Below are 15963 nucleotides of genomic sequence, written 5' to 3' on the forward strand. Positions count from 1 at the left end.
AAATGGCGTGTATTAATAAACTCTCTCTCTCTCTCTCTCTCTCTCTCTCTCTCTCTCTCTCTCTCTCTCTATACTATTAAAAAGTTGTTGAAAATTAACACACTTAACACACCTCTGTGTCTAGTTAAGGACAACACCCTTTGTGTTACTTTTAACTCAACCAATGTGCTATTCCTTCTAACACAGAAAGTGTGTTGACATTTTTACACACTAATGTGTTATAGTTACACAATTTGTGTCAAGAGTGTTATTTGTGTGTTATTTTTGAACAGACCTTGTATGCAATAAAACACAGCAAACTCACATATTGTTTATACAGAATTTATTCAACCTGCTAAAAAGTCAAAATTAAAAAGTAAACAATCAAAATATAGTAATTTAAACATTAACAATGTTGCTTAAGTGAAAAGTTCCTTGAGTTAATGATTAATCAAGTTTGTACTTTGATTTTTTTTTTTTTTAAATGTAGTATTTGGCTGCATCTTAAATCGTTTTTATTTACATATTTTCATCAGCATACAATGATGAAGGTAGGTGGGATGAAGTCTCTCATTTATCTCCTGTCACGTCAATAACTGTCACAAGCGCTTCAGGGGATTCCTCCATTGAAATCCGCAAGAGTGCAAATAAAAACGCCTTTCTTATTTATACACATAACGAGTATAGCAAGCTAATTTTGGTTAGAAAGCCAAGAAAAACGTAAGCGTCAGAGTAAATGTCTTACGGCATTTTACAAAATTCGTGGCATCATGAGTTCTGTTCATTTTCAATGAGAGAGAGATTGGGTGAACAGCATGAATGATTAATTCAAAGCGATTCCACTCACAATAAATCTAACAAGAGAAACCATAATGCTAAAATTAGTTGACGCGGGCGCGGCTCACACCGCCATTCGTGAGGCAGTTTTCTGCGTATGTGTAAAATGCCCCTCTCGACCGTCCACAAATGATCACAAAAGACTTTTTGAAAGTTTCTAATGCCAAATACGAACATTTTTCTTACCTCTACGCATGGAAGATCCCCCGATGATGAAGAGTTGAAGCTTGAGGAAACTTGCTCTTGAGAAGATTAATGGCTCATGAAGTGACACAAGCAGTGATGAGCATGTGTGTGATTGGTTGATAATTAAGACATATTGTGTTGGACACAATTGAAAAAAATAAATAAAAAAACAGAATAACCGAGTTGGAAAAAGGATCACCCCCCCTCCTAAAAATGACGTGTAAACTTAATCAGGTGTAGCTAATCACCTTCTCAATGGCACACAAAGCCATTTGACTTTCAACTGTGATCAACTGTAGACATTCTGATTAGCTCAGCATGAAAATAGCTTTTCTGGAACATTTCAGGCTACGTCCACACGAAGCCAGAGCTTTCCCCATCCAATCTTTTGAAATAGAAATATCTGCGTCCACACGAAACCACAAAACGATGTAGTATACATGCCAGATCTGTATGTGGCGCTATAATTCTGCCACAGAGATACACTAAAAACGGAGAAGAAGACTTGGACTATGCGCAAATTCAAAGGCTTTATCAATACCTAGAAGCACAGTGAAGGCTATTATTAAGAAGTGGATGGTATTTGGTACAACACAGACCCTCCCTGGATCAGGACGTCTCTCCAAACTGATGAAAGAGCCAGGAGGAAACTGGTCAGAGAGTATATATATATATATTTAATAATTAAAAAAACAATAGATACATGATGTCCCTGGAAACACATTTGTAAACTTTTCAAGGTTTTTCTAGAACACAGCAAACACTCAGTATGCTCTCCAGATAATGAATTATCGGTGTATCTATGCATTTCCAGCTGTCGAGAGTTTTGCAAAAAGCAGTTTCATTCAGGCTTAAGTGGAGCGATATTTCATAGATGGTGGTTCACCAGAAATCTAGGAAAAATTTCAATTACAGCATTAAAAGCACGGTCACACTTTAGCTCGGAGACTAGTTCTAACTATTAACTAATGACTTTTGCCTCAATAAACTTGCCTCATTAATTTGCTGTTTATTAATAGTAAGGAAGTTGTTAAGTTTAGGAACAAGGAAGGATTAAGGGAGATTAAGGGATCTAAAATATGGTTATGCAGAATAAGGCATTAATATGTGCTTTATAAGTATGAATAAACAGCCAATATATTAGTAATATGCATGCTAATAAGAAACTAGTTCATAGTGAAAATAGGTCCCTAAACAAAACAAAGCCATTTGACTTTCAACTGTGATCAACTGTAGACATTCTGATTAGCTCAGCATGAAAATAGCTTTTCTGGAACATTTCAGGCTACGTCCACACGAAGCCAGAGCTTTCCCCATCCAATCTTTTGAAATAGAAATATCTGCGTCCACACGAAACCACAAAACGATGTAGTATACACTATGCGCAAATTCAAAGGCTTTATCAATACCTAGAAGCACAGTGAAGGCTATTATTAAGAAGTGGATGGTATTTGGTACAACACAGACCCTCCCTGGATCAGGACGTCTCTCCAAACTGATGAAAGAGCCAGGAGGAAACTGGTCAGAGAGGCAAGTATGAATAAACAGCCAATATATTAGTAATATGCATGCTAATAAGAAACTAGTTCATAGTGAAAATAGGTCCCTAAACAAAAGTGTTACCAATCCCACCCATAATGATTTTCACCATGCTTCCACCATACTTTCAGTCTTTTTTTTCTTTTACCTAATGAAAGCAATTTAACAATTTAATTAGCTAAAATTCAACAGATTTTTATTAGAAATGTCCTCTCTTCTGTAGTCCCACAGTCCCCTATTAAGAGAAAGCTTATTCCTGCACATCTGGTACAAAAGCTTTCCAGTAATTCATCGCCTCAGCTGTAACTTTTCAGTTGTGATGTGCAGTCATCTAATTCTGTTGGGGACTTCAAGCAACAGTTGTCAATTTTGTGGCATGGTGCATTTTATTTTTTTTTCCCCCTTCAACATCCCTTTCCAGGTTCCTTTTTTTGACCCAACCCTCCCTTAAAAAAAGGTTTCCATGGCAACCATTGCCAAGCAACAGAGCAGTCAAACGCTCCTAATACTGGGCTGTTGACAATGAGCTGTGACTGGGAGGAGGGGGTTGGGGGGGTTTACATGGTGCTCGGCAACTGGAGAGAGGATAGAAGTGCGGAGAAGGATAGCGCATTGCGCAATAGTCGGTTGAAGCAATGCAGCTCTGGTGCCAGTTGGCTGGGAGGAGTTGGAGAGAGACTCAAGATCTGGGTCATCATGGGAGGGGTGCTTGGGCAGCATGGAAGGATATATTTGGCTTTGAGGAAGTTCACTGATGGAGGACTTCTGCAGTCTCCCACTTTATGACTGACAGCAGCCACTGAAGCACATTCGTTTATTTCCTTTTCTGATTTTTGACCAGACAGCACTGAAAATTAAAAGTAATGCAATAATTTATTCACACTCATGTCGTTCCAAATCTGTATGAATTACTTTCTTCTTCTGAACACAAAAGAAGATGTTCTGAAAGATGTCTCAGTGTTTTTTGTCCATATAATGAAAAACAAAGCGCTGTCTGGTTCCCAGTGTTCTTCAAAATATCTTCTAAGTTCCACAGAAGAAAGTAAGGCCCTGTTTACACCTTGTATTAAGATTCATTTTTGTAGATCCGATCACAAGTGGACAGCACTAAATACAGGTGTAAACAGGGTCTGAAACGTTGGAAGCTTGTCCGCTTTCAACCACTTCCAGAGGTAGTCGAAAACAGTGCTCAGTATAACTGATCTAGATTACATAATCAGATTCCAAAAATTAAGTACTTGTAATTAGAATATATCACATAAAATACTTATTATCAGACTACAGTTACCTTTTATTGATTACATGATTACAAATTGTTCACACAATAGCAATGAATTATTCATAGTTTATTGATTTCAACTAATTCTCTAAAAATTGAGAAGCCACACAGAATTTAACCACTGGATTTACAAAATTCATTTGTTTTAAGAAGTGTTTTCTCATCATTTCATCATTGCATCAACTACTGATGAATACGTAAATTTTTATTTGAATTATAACTCATTAAATTAAATGATCACTTCATTTTGTTAGTAAGTGTTTTTATTTTGATTTGTTTTAATTTTACATTTTATGCTTTTCATTAAACTCACAAATCCCTGCAGTTCTTTCGTGAACCCCAGTTTGGAAAACCTTGACATAATGTAATGTTTAATGCACTTCATGTTGTTAACAACAGCGAATGGAAAATATTTTCTTTATCTTTGTATTGTTATGTCAATATGGTACATCTAAATCAATGAGATAAACAAGTTAAGTCAAAAGTAATCAAAAAGGGGTCAATCTGACTACCTAAAATGTGTAATGTAAACAGATTGTTACTAACTACAATTTTTGTCATGTAATTTGGAATCAGTAATGGACTACAGTTTGTAAGTATTCTACACAGCACTATCGAAAACTCGTTCGACTGGATTGCTTTGGTAGTGTAAACACTCATGTGGTTGAAAGTGTTCAAACAACCTGACCTAATTCTTAAACATTACAGGACGTGTTGTTGAAGTGCGCTAACAAGATGGGATTTAAACTTTGCTGACAGAAATCATAATGTAAAAATCACAATATTCTCTTGCGGTGATTCTAACAAACCCACAGCGTTCGGTGTAGTTTTTCAGCTATCAGAGCAGAAATGAAAGCTCCTCTGCATCGTTTTCTGTTGTCTCCTTTCATGTTTATATGTAAATTACGCAAACTTATTTTGCAATATTAGATCGATAGATCAGAAAAAGCCCATTCATATACCTGACCATAGACTCTGCCTTTAAAGTGTTCGGGAAAGTGGTTGAAAGTGGACAAAAGAGATGGATTAAAACACTGTGTCTTCATCGTCTACTTGTGATCTGATCGACCAAAATGCATCTTAATACCGGGTTTAAAGAGGGCCATACAGGGTCATGCAGGTTTGGAATGACATGAGGGTGAGTAAATTATAACATAATTTTTAATCTTTTTGGGGTAAACTATCCCTTTAAGGATTTGAATAAACCCTGTAACTTTAAAAATGTTAGTGTGTAACAAGAAGTTACATCAATGCGCTTCATAGTCATATTGTCAAAATTGAATTGTGCTGCATGTGAATGACGATTTTGAAAAAAAGATACCCGACACCCCAGCAACTGCATAGCAACCACACCCTAGCAACTGCATATTGTAGCAACATTCTAACAACCACTCAGATCACATTAGCAACCGCTTAGCTATATCTAGGCACCCACAATACACAAACAAGTACCTCTCACATTTTCTTCTGAAAATGAAAAAATGTCATTCTAAATTTTTATTTTTATACATTATACTGCAGCCGTTGCAAGTAATGTTGAGGGATGCCAAGGGAGCTAGACAGTCACTGACTCATGTGTTTCAATTACTGATAAACATGGATGTCAGTGAAAAAAAAAATCCATTGCAACCCGGGCAGCTTAGCCTCCCTGCATTCAGTGAAGCTTTGAAGCTAACCATATTAGCCACATTAGCTAAATTGACTCACATTAAAGCAATTGTGAACATTTAAATTTGTCAACCAGATTGTGAGAGTATTGAGACAAACAATAGCTTGAGAGTCAGCTCTATGCTTCCTGCAACTTTCATTCATATGTTATGAAAATGCTAACAAGGGTTGCCAGGCCTGTGTTACAAAACCAGCCCAATGGCCAATCAAAAAATATCCCAAAACTTCGAAGTATACCACTCCCATACCTAAAACTAGGGTGACCATACGTGCCATTTTCCCAGGACGCGTCAACATGCATTTTACAGTCATGTGTTATACATAGTTTCATCCTGATCAATATTAACTATATTGTAGTAATCATAAACAGTCTATTAAAGGGGTCATACTGTATGATGCGATTTCATGTTTTCCTTCATCTTTGGAGTGTTAAAAGCTGTTCGTACATACAGAAAATCCGTAAAGTCGCAAAGATTTAAGTCTCAAACCCAAAGAGATATTCTTTATAAAAGTGAACGCTCAGCCACGACTTCCTAAAATACCTCATTCAAACACGCCCCCACATGTCTACTTCACTGTGTGGGAAGATTTGCATAACACCGCCCAAAGAAAGAAGGCGTAACTTTTAATCGCCGGCACCATGTCGCGGAGACGCTGTGTGTTTCGTTGCGAAAGCCAAACTACTTTGTTTGGCCTTCCAAAAGAGGACACGACTAGAAATCAGTGGTTAAGTTTTATTTACAACACTGTTCCAGAACAGTACAACCCAAATATTCAGATGTGTGCAACGCATTTTACGGAGGAAAGTTTCCTAAACCTGGTAAGGGGCGTAACATTTCCGTCACATGCTTGAGGAATTCGGCCAATCACAACACACTAGATAGCTGGCCAATCAGAGCACACATCGCTTTTCAGACCGATGAGCTTTGTAAAAATCGACATGTTTCAGAAAGGCGGGGCATAGAGGAGCAATAATAATGTACAGTATGTGGAAAATAATGTGTTTTTTTAACCTTAAACCGCGTAAACGCATTGCATTACACCAAATACACAAAATAATTTTCTGATTAGCAACATCTATTAGCAACATAACATCTTATGACCCCTTTAAGGCTCCCTACCAGTGTCCCTCCCTCACAAAACTCATCATCTAGCACAGTTTTATGAATGTTATAGAATGTAAAATGTGTAAACTATTTCAATAAAGCATTTCAGTCAAATACAATATATGTAAAATGTCAAAGCTTTAACCCACAGGAAAAAAAATCAACCCGTGGCAACAGTTTAAAGTAGCTCAATTCGACTTGGCAACCTTGACGCTAACAATTCTTCAAACTTGGCTCATTGGAAAAACATGCTTCTACCTACAGTTTTGCAAAACTCTAAAAAAACAAACAAACAAACAAAAAAAACTCATCTTAAATGAACACTCACAAATCACAATAACAAATTATCATTACAGTGGCAGATTATTGCTTTTTATTATTGCTATTAGACTTATTTTCATGCAGTTTCTTGGACAATGCTATGTTCTGACCTCAAAACACTTTTACCATAGTGCATGATTTGTAAACTAATACATTTTTACATTTGCATTGCATAACCAGCTCCACATATATGTCTTTTCTGATACAGCAAACTTGCTCGTCAGCTCACCTGGTACAGCATTGCACTTGCAAAGCGAAACACTCAAGTCCCATGAAACAAGAGTCACGATAAAGGAGCTCAAAGACTTCAGCTAAAATGGCATGATTGCTTCTGCAAGTGCGTTTTTATCACTATTGATTAGGTTTAGAGTAGGTGGTACATTATTTTTTAAATGTGATAGAGAATTAACTTTAAGTGCCACACTAAATTTCATTTCCAAACTGCTGTAATACATATAACAACCAAAGTAATAAAACACTGATAGATTCTCGTTAATCTGTTTCGGATAAAACTGAATGCGTGTTTAGGTCCACTCACTGGGCATTTTCCTATGAAATGCAAAATGCAAAACGTGCAACAAACAACATGTTTTTCTAATGAGCCTGGGTTGCAGTTCCAATACTAATTTAATGAAAAAAAGTGATAACTAGGAGTGTTTCTAAGTTCTAATACAGATAATCTTTGTATAATCTTCTTATCTTCAACAAAGGAAATGTGAGGAGAGCGGAATAAAAAGAACGAGAGACAAATGTGAGACAAAGCATGGCAATTATGAGCAGGTACGGTGTAAATATACTTTATAGCTCTCTCTTATTGCTGCTGGGGCTATTAGAAGACTAGACAAGTCATTTTCACTCAGCTTCAATGAAATGGATTTTCTAGAGCGAGACGTCTCAATCCAGCAGTTCTTATTTACAGGAAACAAAGCATTAATACACTGTTGAACCTCCTTATTAATATTTAAGCCTAATGAAGGCTTGTGTCTGGAGTGTGCAAGGAGAGGCCAGGCGTCACGCTGTGCGGTGTGTCTCAGTGGGGCACCCCCTCCCGCTGGCTTCTTGCCTCCTTTCCTCTTTCTTTTTTTTTCTCTCTCTCTCTCTCTCTCTCTCTCTCCCACACTTAGCTCTGGAGAAGGCTGTAGTTGGAAACACCCTGAGCTTCAACAAAGCACTTCCACCCTGTCTCCTGGGCTGCCCAATTGCTTAATGGACACTTTAAGATCTGCAGAGACGTTTGGCTAATGGTGTGACCTGATTTCAGAAAGCCCAATTCAAGGCCATTGGAGGGCGTCTCTCTTTAGGAATATGAGTACACACTTGGCCTCAGCGAAAATTGCAGCCCCTCGCAATCTGGCAGCTGGCTAGCCATTACGGATAAATGTTTATGTGTGTTTACAAGAGAGCTTTTTTTCCAAATAATCAAATTTGTGTGTGCCATTTTTCAAAGATTACATTTGAATGTCATGGAGGATTACTCATACTATTAGATATATCGGCCTATTATTATATCACTTCAAGTCAAGTCAAGTCACCTTTATTTATATAGCGCTTTTAACAATACAGATTGTGTCAAAGCAACTGAACAGCATTAATTAGGAAAATAGTGTGTCAGATCTGCTTCTACACGGCCTCCAGCTCGAGCTGCACCGAATGCAGTTCGAACGTGTCCTCACCTGCACTCAAAGGTAGACACACATCCGCCATTAAAGCAAGTAACAGTGAATAGTGTATTAGTAATGTAAGCGAGATTAGCGGCAACCACGCTGGCGATGCTAGCGGGCTATATGCTAATAGCGGACTCGGGAAGTCAAAAATAGAACTAGTGATAACAAGGCGCTCTGATTGTTTTTGTTGTAGAATACGATAGGGGATATATTCACACGTTATAGAAACGAAAATGATGGTGTATAAAATAGATTTGAAGATAAAAAATTAGACAACAAAGAATTAACTTGACGGAGCTCAAGTTAAACTTCCTAAACTAAATCTAGAACTTCCTGCCCTGCGTGACCAAAACAACCTATAAAATGGCAGATATTCCCCAATACCATGCTTTTGGTCCAATTACACAACATTCTTTCTTGGTCCTAGAATGACATTCCAGTCAAAGAAAAGTCTTAAATGTATCCCTAACCTAATAGCAGGTTCATTGCTAAAATTCACAGGGCTTCATAGGGGTGCTAGGAGGTCCGTGAAAAATTATTTTGTGTATTTGGTGTAATGTATTTGGTGTAATGAAATGTGTTTATGCGGTTTAAGGTTAAAAAACACATTATTTTCCACATACTGTACATTATTGTTTCTCCTCTATGCCCCCCCTTTCTGAAACGCGACGATTTTTACAAAGCTCATCAGTCTGAAAAGCGAGGTGTGCTCTGATTGGCCAGCTATCCAGTGCGTTGTGATTGGCCGAATACCTCAAGCGTGTGACGGAAATGTTACGCCCCTCACCATATTGTGATACCGTGTCCCGGCGTGGACAAGTCTTAACTTTTATAAAGAATATCTCTTTGGATTTGAGACTTTAGTCTTTGCAACTTTACAGATCTTCTTTATGCACCAAGAGCTTGTAAAACTCCAAAGAGAAAGGAAAAATTGAAATTGCATCATATGACCCCTTTAAACATTTGACAAAATGTATTTTGTAGAACTGTCAGTGTTGACTGTTAACAAAATATGTTTAACAGTAATTTCATTATGATTTCTTGAGACTGAAATCAGGAGTTTAATCAGTTATTTTATTTACAATCAGGTTTTTAAGAGTAAGAATTGATTTTATTGAAATTTATTGTGAAAACGCTATAGAAATACATTTGAATTGAACTAAATATTTTCAATGGGTTGAAAAAAGACTAAATACAAAAACACATTTAATACAATAATAATGTTAGTGAATATTTTCGAGGTTTTCTAAATAATTTGCTTTCATATATACTGTAAAATAAATTTGAAGTTGTAAATATAAAAAAAAGCCCATTGGAGTGCATTTTTACAAGAACATACTATTTCAGTTTCTCTACTTCAGAATTTCATGTTTAATTCAATGTGTAACCGTAGTGGTCGTTTCTTTATAAATATTTGTGAAATTTCACCTCTGAAACACCTCTGAAAATTGTTTCAATACCATTTTTATTCAGTGTACAGTATACATTTGTATTCATACATAAAATATGTAGTCGTTATTTTGTTTTTAGGAATGAGGTCCATCACGAGGGAGTCATACTTGAGGATCCTTGATATAAAATTTAAAAACCACTTTAAACCTGAAATCTTAAATCTAACCCTCATATCTGTCTGGTCGATGGGAACGTTGCTCCAGGACCAGCAGGAATAACCTTGGTGCTGCACTAAGGCAAAAGAAGGAGACTAAAATTCTGAAAGAGCCTCAGTGACGAGGTCGATACTTTTTCTTAATCACAGCAACTCTTCCTTCATCATTTTCACATACTTCACTGATTTTATTAATGTCTCTGTGAAACCCACTCTCACTCTCTCGTAGATGATCTTGTGATTTGCTTAAAGCACGATAATGTTTTGTGTAACCTTTCAAACAGCGGCCCAGTCTTCATATCAGATTCCTCCCTCGGTCACAAGCTGCTCGTCCCAACCACGTGCCTGCAGTCATTGCAGCTCACGCTATGGGAGGGGAGCACACACAACACAAAATGTGGTAAACGTTGCACACTATGTATTGAATAATTGATAATTGTATACTGCTTATCATGTATATAGATATGTGATATGTTGACTTGTAGACTCTGATGTGCCTTCTTTAATTGTGGTCTTATAGTCTTACCTATGCAGCTAAAGTAGATTATACAGTCAATTATGTTTAGTAAACACTGTAACCATTGAAATATTTGCAGAAAGCACATTTTCTGGGATTAAAATGCATTACTTGGATGGATGATGGTATCGTAAAAGGCTCAGCTGATGTCGCCAGCGAAATGGTTCTGCGCATTTCATGGGTGTTATTTGCATCCTGTCCTCTGCCTTTGTTTTATGGGCATTATGCTGGCAAACACAGCAAGGTAATTGAACATGGGCAGGTGACTAATTGAATTAGATAGGGAACTCAGCAGGGCTGGAGAAATAGAGGTTAATAACCTCGCTTGGCCATATGATGCTTGCTGAAATCGACATGATTCTGTGAGCTGCTTTTGCTTGTTGTTTCTCCTTTAAGGATTTTGTTGTGTTTGGCTTTTAATCTTATTTTTGGATTTTTTTTTTAGAAACTTTAGAAAGTTATTATGCATTTTATTCTTTGCAGAAAGGGACAATTATTTTCAACGGGTCCTGTTATGGCCTGGTTTATCTAACTAAATATTGACTGATGTTTGGAGCCATATTCAGTGTTGGAGACATACTCATTGGAGCCATACTCTTTTAATCATCTTGCATTTTAGATAAAGTATAGGGTTGGGTGTAACGTGTTACTATGTTACATGTTATTGTAATTAAATTACTCATCTACTGAAAAAGCAAAGTAAAGGATTACTGTTCATGTTTAGGTCATTTAATCACAGTTACTTATGTAAAGTACTTGCGTTACGTAAATAATTTCAACAGTTCTAAAATCAATATTGAATTTGAAATCTACATTTATTGTCTAAAGGTAAATTTGAATGCAGCATTTTTAACCCTCTGCGCGCTGGCGCGTTCACTTGCAGTTCTTCCTTATAACAGAGAAAAGAACCTAAAATACTCATATACAATCTATAATCTATAAAGGGTCTACTTTTATTTGTGTATACTGACAATAACAAGAAAACATTGTGCTTTTGTAAAATAAACAAATCAAACAGGGTGCGCTTTCTGCTGTTTTGGTCTCCGCGTGAACTTCTTTCTGAAACGCGTCACAAAAATGAACTGAAACTCAGCAAATACTTGACACATAGACGTGAGAAATATGTCTATAGAAAACTTAAAGTGTCCACTTTTAAATGAACCAATTCAAATCGAAAACAAATATTCTCTGATTATGTAATCCGTATGAAACTAAAGCGAGGTACAGTCTTCCCTTCTCTGAGCTCAGCCATACCTGCACGCAAACGCCCTCATCACATATACAAAAAATAGATTAAAAAAAAAATCAAGATTCATCTATTTTTCATCGTTTTTTGTAAGAAGACCTGCTATGAGGAATACGCCGGAATTGACCTTTAGAAGAACAGCGTGATCTGACGCGGCTTTATTCAGCAGAGGATCTCATTTCTGTCATTTATTCTTACTTACATTAGTTAACGTGTTATTTTAACATAAACTTGGACTGACTTTACTAGTTGGGCTTTTCCTAAACATCTTGCCAAACTGAAATGTGTGCAAGCGAGTGAAATATGCATTCAGATATATAGGCAACTTTTTAATTACATATAGCCTAAATGTCGTATATGAAACGAAGATGTAATTTTTTTGCGATCATATAAAAAAAAAGATTTATAATAGGTACGACATAGATATAAAGTAATGGGAATATTTACATTGCAGCATGATGAATGTTACAGTCTAGGAATGTTTAGATTAGTGTTTATTGATCTACTAATTATTACATTTGTTTTAAAACTAAAAGGCTAAACTATTCCATGTTTGACTCAAATGGACAGAATAAAGAGTTTCATTTCTATTGTCTATGCTGTAAGGTTAATAGGGATTTTAAGATGTAATTAGCGATTTGAATAATTAAAGTTATTTATTGAGTAATTAAATTACTTGTCAGGCAGAGTAATCAGAAAAGTAATTTAAAAACAATATTGATGATGCAATTAGTAAGTAATTACTTTTTGAAAGTAACTTACCCAACACTTATGTGTGTAATCATTCAAATGACAGTTAAATTATTAGGCCAAAACAGTGTAAGAATGAAAAAAAAAAGCTTCAAAACAGTGAAGAAAAAAAAGTATATGATGTTCAAAATAGTACTTATTTTAGGAAAGAAAATACTATAAAAGTAAATACTTGAGTGAAAATGGAATGTATCATTTTTGGACATTTGATTGCATGTTAATTGCAATTAAATGCAAATGTATTATAGTTCAAATGTATATTAAATGCAATAAGCTAAACCTTTTTGACCCATTTAAGTATTGACCTAAATACATCTTTATAAGTAACTTCCTAATTGCTTCTAATTTCTTTGAAATATAGTTAAAATGTATTGGCAAGTGAATTGACAAGATTTAAGGTAAACTTAAAAATACTTTAACGTCATTTCTATTGAAATTTGTATGTCATGTATTTAAATATGTTTGTAATTACACATTTGTCATGTTGAAGTTGTAATTTAGTGTATTTAAAATATATTAACTTAAAACGTAATATTGAATAACACAATATATTTAAAAATTGTAATTCTGATGGCTTAGAAAATAATAGCACACTTTTCCCTCAACAAGCCACACGATTTGAGGTATCATTCATGTAGCACAAACAGTGCGAGATGAGAATTTGAATACTTGGGTTTAGAGGCTTGTTCAAATTCATAACCCTGAGTACGCAATAGTTAAAGCACATTGTCTGTCCCCTGTTGCCACAACAATGAATGTCCCAGCTTGTAGTGATTTGCTGTCCTCACACTGGGTCTTCTCCATTGACATTCAGCCCATCATCTAGATCTAGAGTGTCTCCCGGAGCTAAATACATTACCCTGTTTGCTCTCTTAAAGGTTAAAGGCCACTGATTTCATCAACTCCAGAGGTTTTCCCCTCGACAGAGCCAGATCCCTTGTTAGCGCTTCAACTAACCATTTCTTGTCTTTGGTTTCCTCACAGAGCCGTATGGCGGAGAGCCTGCGTTTGTTCGATTCCATCTGCAACAACAACTGGTTCACTAATACCTCGCTCATCCTCTTCCTCAACAAGAAGGACCTGCTGGCCGAGAAGATCAAGCGTATTCCGCTGACCGTTTGCTTCGCTGACTACAAGGGGCAAAACACCTACGAGGAGGCGGCCGTGTACGTGCAAAGGCAGTTTGAGGACCTCAACCGCAACAAGGAGACCAAGGAAATCTACTCGCACTTCACTTGCGCCACTGACACCAGCAACATCCAGTTTGTGTTTGACGCGGTGACGGACGTGATCATCCAAAACAATCTCAAGTACATTGGGCTGTGCTAGGACGAGGGGACGGGGGGAGAGGGGCGGCAGGCACGGCATATGAAAAAAACCCTTGGCGAACGATCTGATCTGAGTGCCCTCAAAAACGCTTGTCGAAACAGGAAACGCAGATGAGGCCCAGAGGAAAGGGCTACATGCTGCCATCCTGCTAGATTTATCAATGTCAAAAATGTAAAGGTCAAAGAGGATTTTACAAGGTTGGTATAAATGTGTTTGCACTGAACATATGAGTATGTAGACACACACACACATACACCATCGTTACGTTTGTTCACACACAACGGACTTCGGGATCAGCCGTCAAGCACATGTTTGACATGGAAACACTGGAAACAGATCTCCCCGCTCCTCTCTTCCCTGACAAACAGCAAGAATTCCTTAACATCCATGAAAGGGATAGTTCATCTGAAAATGTGCTCATTTGCTCATGTCATTCCAAACCTGTATGACTTTCTTTCTTCCGTGGAACATAAAAAGAGATGTTTAGCAGAATGCTCATGCTGCTCTTTTACATACAATGACAGTGAATGATGAAAATGACAAAAAAACAGCAGAAAAGTAACTTAACATTTTACTTGTGTACTTATTATTAAGGAATATGTTTTAAAGCCATATGTGCATAATTCAAATTTGGTGCATCACAGCTGGTGAAGTTACACATATTACAGTTGAACCACAACAATGATTAAAACAATGATTTAAAATGTTTGACATTATTACAAAGTGCACATTTTAAAAGTATACTGAAGTTCAATTCAATTAAATTCAAGTGTATTTGTGTAGCGCTTTTCACGATACAAATCGTTGCAAAGCAACTTTACAGCAAATTAGGTTTCTACAATATTTAGTAGTAGCTTATCAGTGGCGACTGTCAGTTAATGTACATATGGCAGAAATGTATGGAAAAATCAATTAAAGACGTAATCAATACGTTACCCTGTTTGCTCTCTTTGAGGTTAAAGGCCACTGGTTTCATCAACTCCAGAGGTTTTCCCCTCGACAGAGCCAGATCCCTTGTTAGCGCTTCAACTAACCATTTCTTGTCTTTGGTTTCCTCACAGAGCCGTATGGCGGAGAGCCTGCGTTTGTTCGATTCCATCTGCAACAACAACTGGTTCACTAATACCTCGCTCATCCTCTTCCTCAACAAGAAGGACCTGCTGGCCGAGAAGATCAAGCGTATTCCGCTGACCGTTTGCTTCGCTGACTACAAGGGGCAAAACACCTACGAGGAGGCGGCCGTGTACGTGCAAAGGCAGTTTGAGGACCTCAACCGCAACAAGGAGACCAAGGAAATCTACTCGCACTTCACTTGCGCCACTGACACCAGCAACATCCAGTTTGTGTTTGACGCGGTGACGGACGTGATCATCCAAAACAATCTCAAGTACATTGGGCTGTGCTAGGACGAGGGGACGGGGGGAGAGGGGCGGCAGGCACGGCATATGAAAAAAACCCTTGGCGAACGATCTGATCTGAGTGCCCTCAAAAACGCTTGTCGAAACAGGAAACGCAGATGAGGCCCAGAGGAAAGGGCTACATGCTGCCATCCTGCTAGATTTATCAATGTCAAAAATGTAAAGGTCAAAGAGGATTTTACAAGGTTGGTATAAATGTGTTTGCACTGAACATATGAGTATGTAGATACACACACATACACCATCGTTACGTTTGTTCACACACAACGGACTTCAGGATCAGCAGTCGAGCACATGTTTGTCATGGAAACACTGGAAACAGATCTCCCTGCTCCTCTCTTCCCTGACAAACAGCAGGAATTCCTAAACATCTATGAAAGGGATAGATCACCCGAAAATGTACTCATTTGCTCATGTCATTTCAAACCTGTATGACTTTCTTCTGTGGAATACAAAAGGAGAGGTTTAGCAGAATGTTCATGCTTCTCTCTTACATACAATGACAGTGAATGGTGGGG

The 15963-nt window shown here is 37.3% G+C and overlaps 2 protein-coding genes across 6 annotated transcripts in view; both read left to right on the forward strand.

The window, feature by feature from the left end:
* LOC107687944 (guanine nucleotide-binding protein G(z) subunit alpha) overlaps nt 1-14463 on the forward strand; it is a 47679-nt gene extending 33216 nt beyond the window's left edge. For all 5 annotated transcript variants that reach the window (XM_016485442.1, XM_016485455.1, XM_016485474.1 and 2 more), the window contains one exon: nt 13683-14463. In XM_016485442.1, coding sequence (XP_016340928.1) covers nt 13683-14027 — 345 coding nt within the window. In that variant the 3' untranslated portion in view covers nt 14028-14463. The remainder of the gene's footprint in view (nt 1-13682) is intronic.
* Nucleotides 14464-15055: 592 nt separating this feature from the next.
* Nucleotides 15056-15963, forward strand: LOC107687969 (guanine nucleotide-binding protein G(z) subunit alpha-like). The gene has a single exon (XM_016485487.1). The coding sequence runs from the start codon at nt 15095-15097 to the stop codon at nt 15431-15433; it is 339 nt and encodes a 112-aa protein (XP_016340973.1). The 5' UTR covers nt 15056-15094; the 3' UTR covers nt 15434-15963.

This window comes from Sinocyclocheilus anshuiensis, unplaced genomic scaffold (assembly GCF_001515605.1).
Source record: "Sinocyclocheilus anshuiensis isolate Anshui unplaced genomic scaffold, SAMN03320099.WGS_v1.1 scaffold205, whole genome shotgun sequence".
Classification (NCBI taxonomy): Eukaryota; Metazoa; Chordata; class Actinopteri; order Cypriniformes; family Cyprinidae; genus Sinocyclocheilus; species Sinocyclocheilus anshuiensis.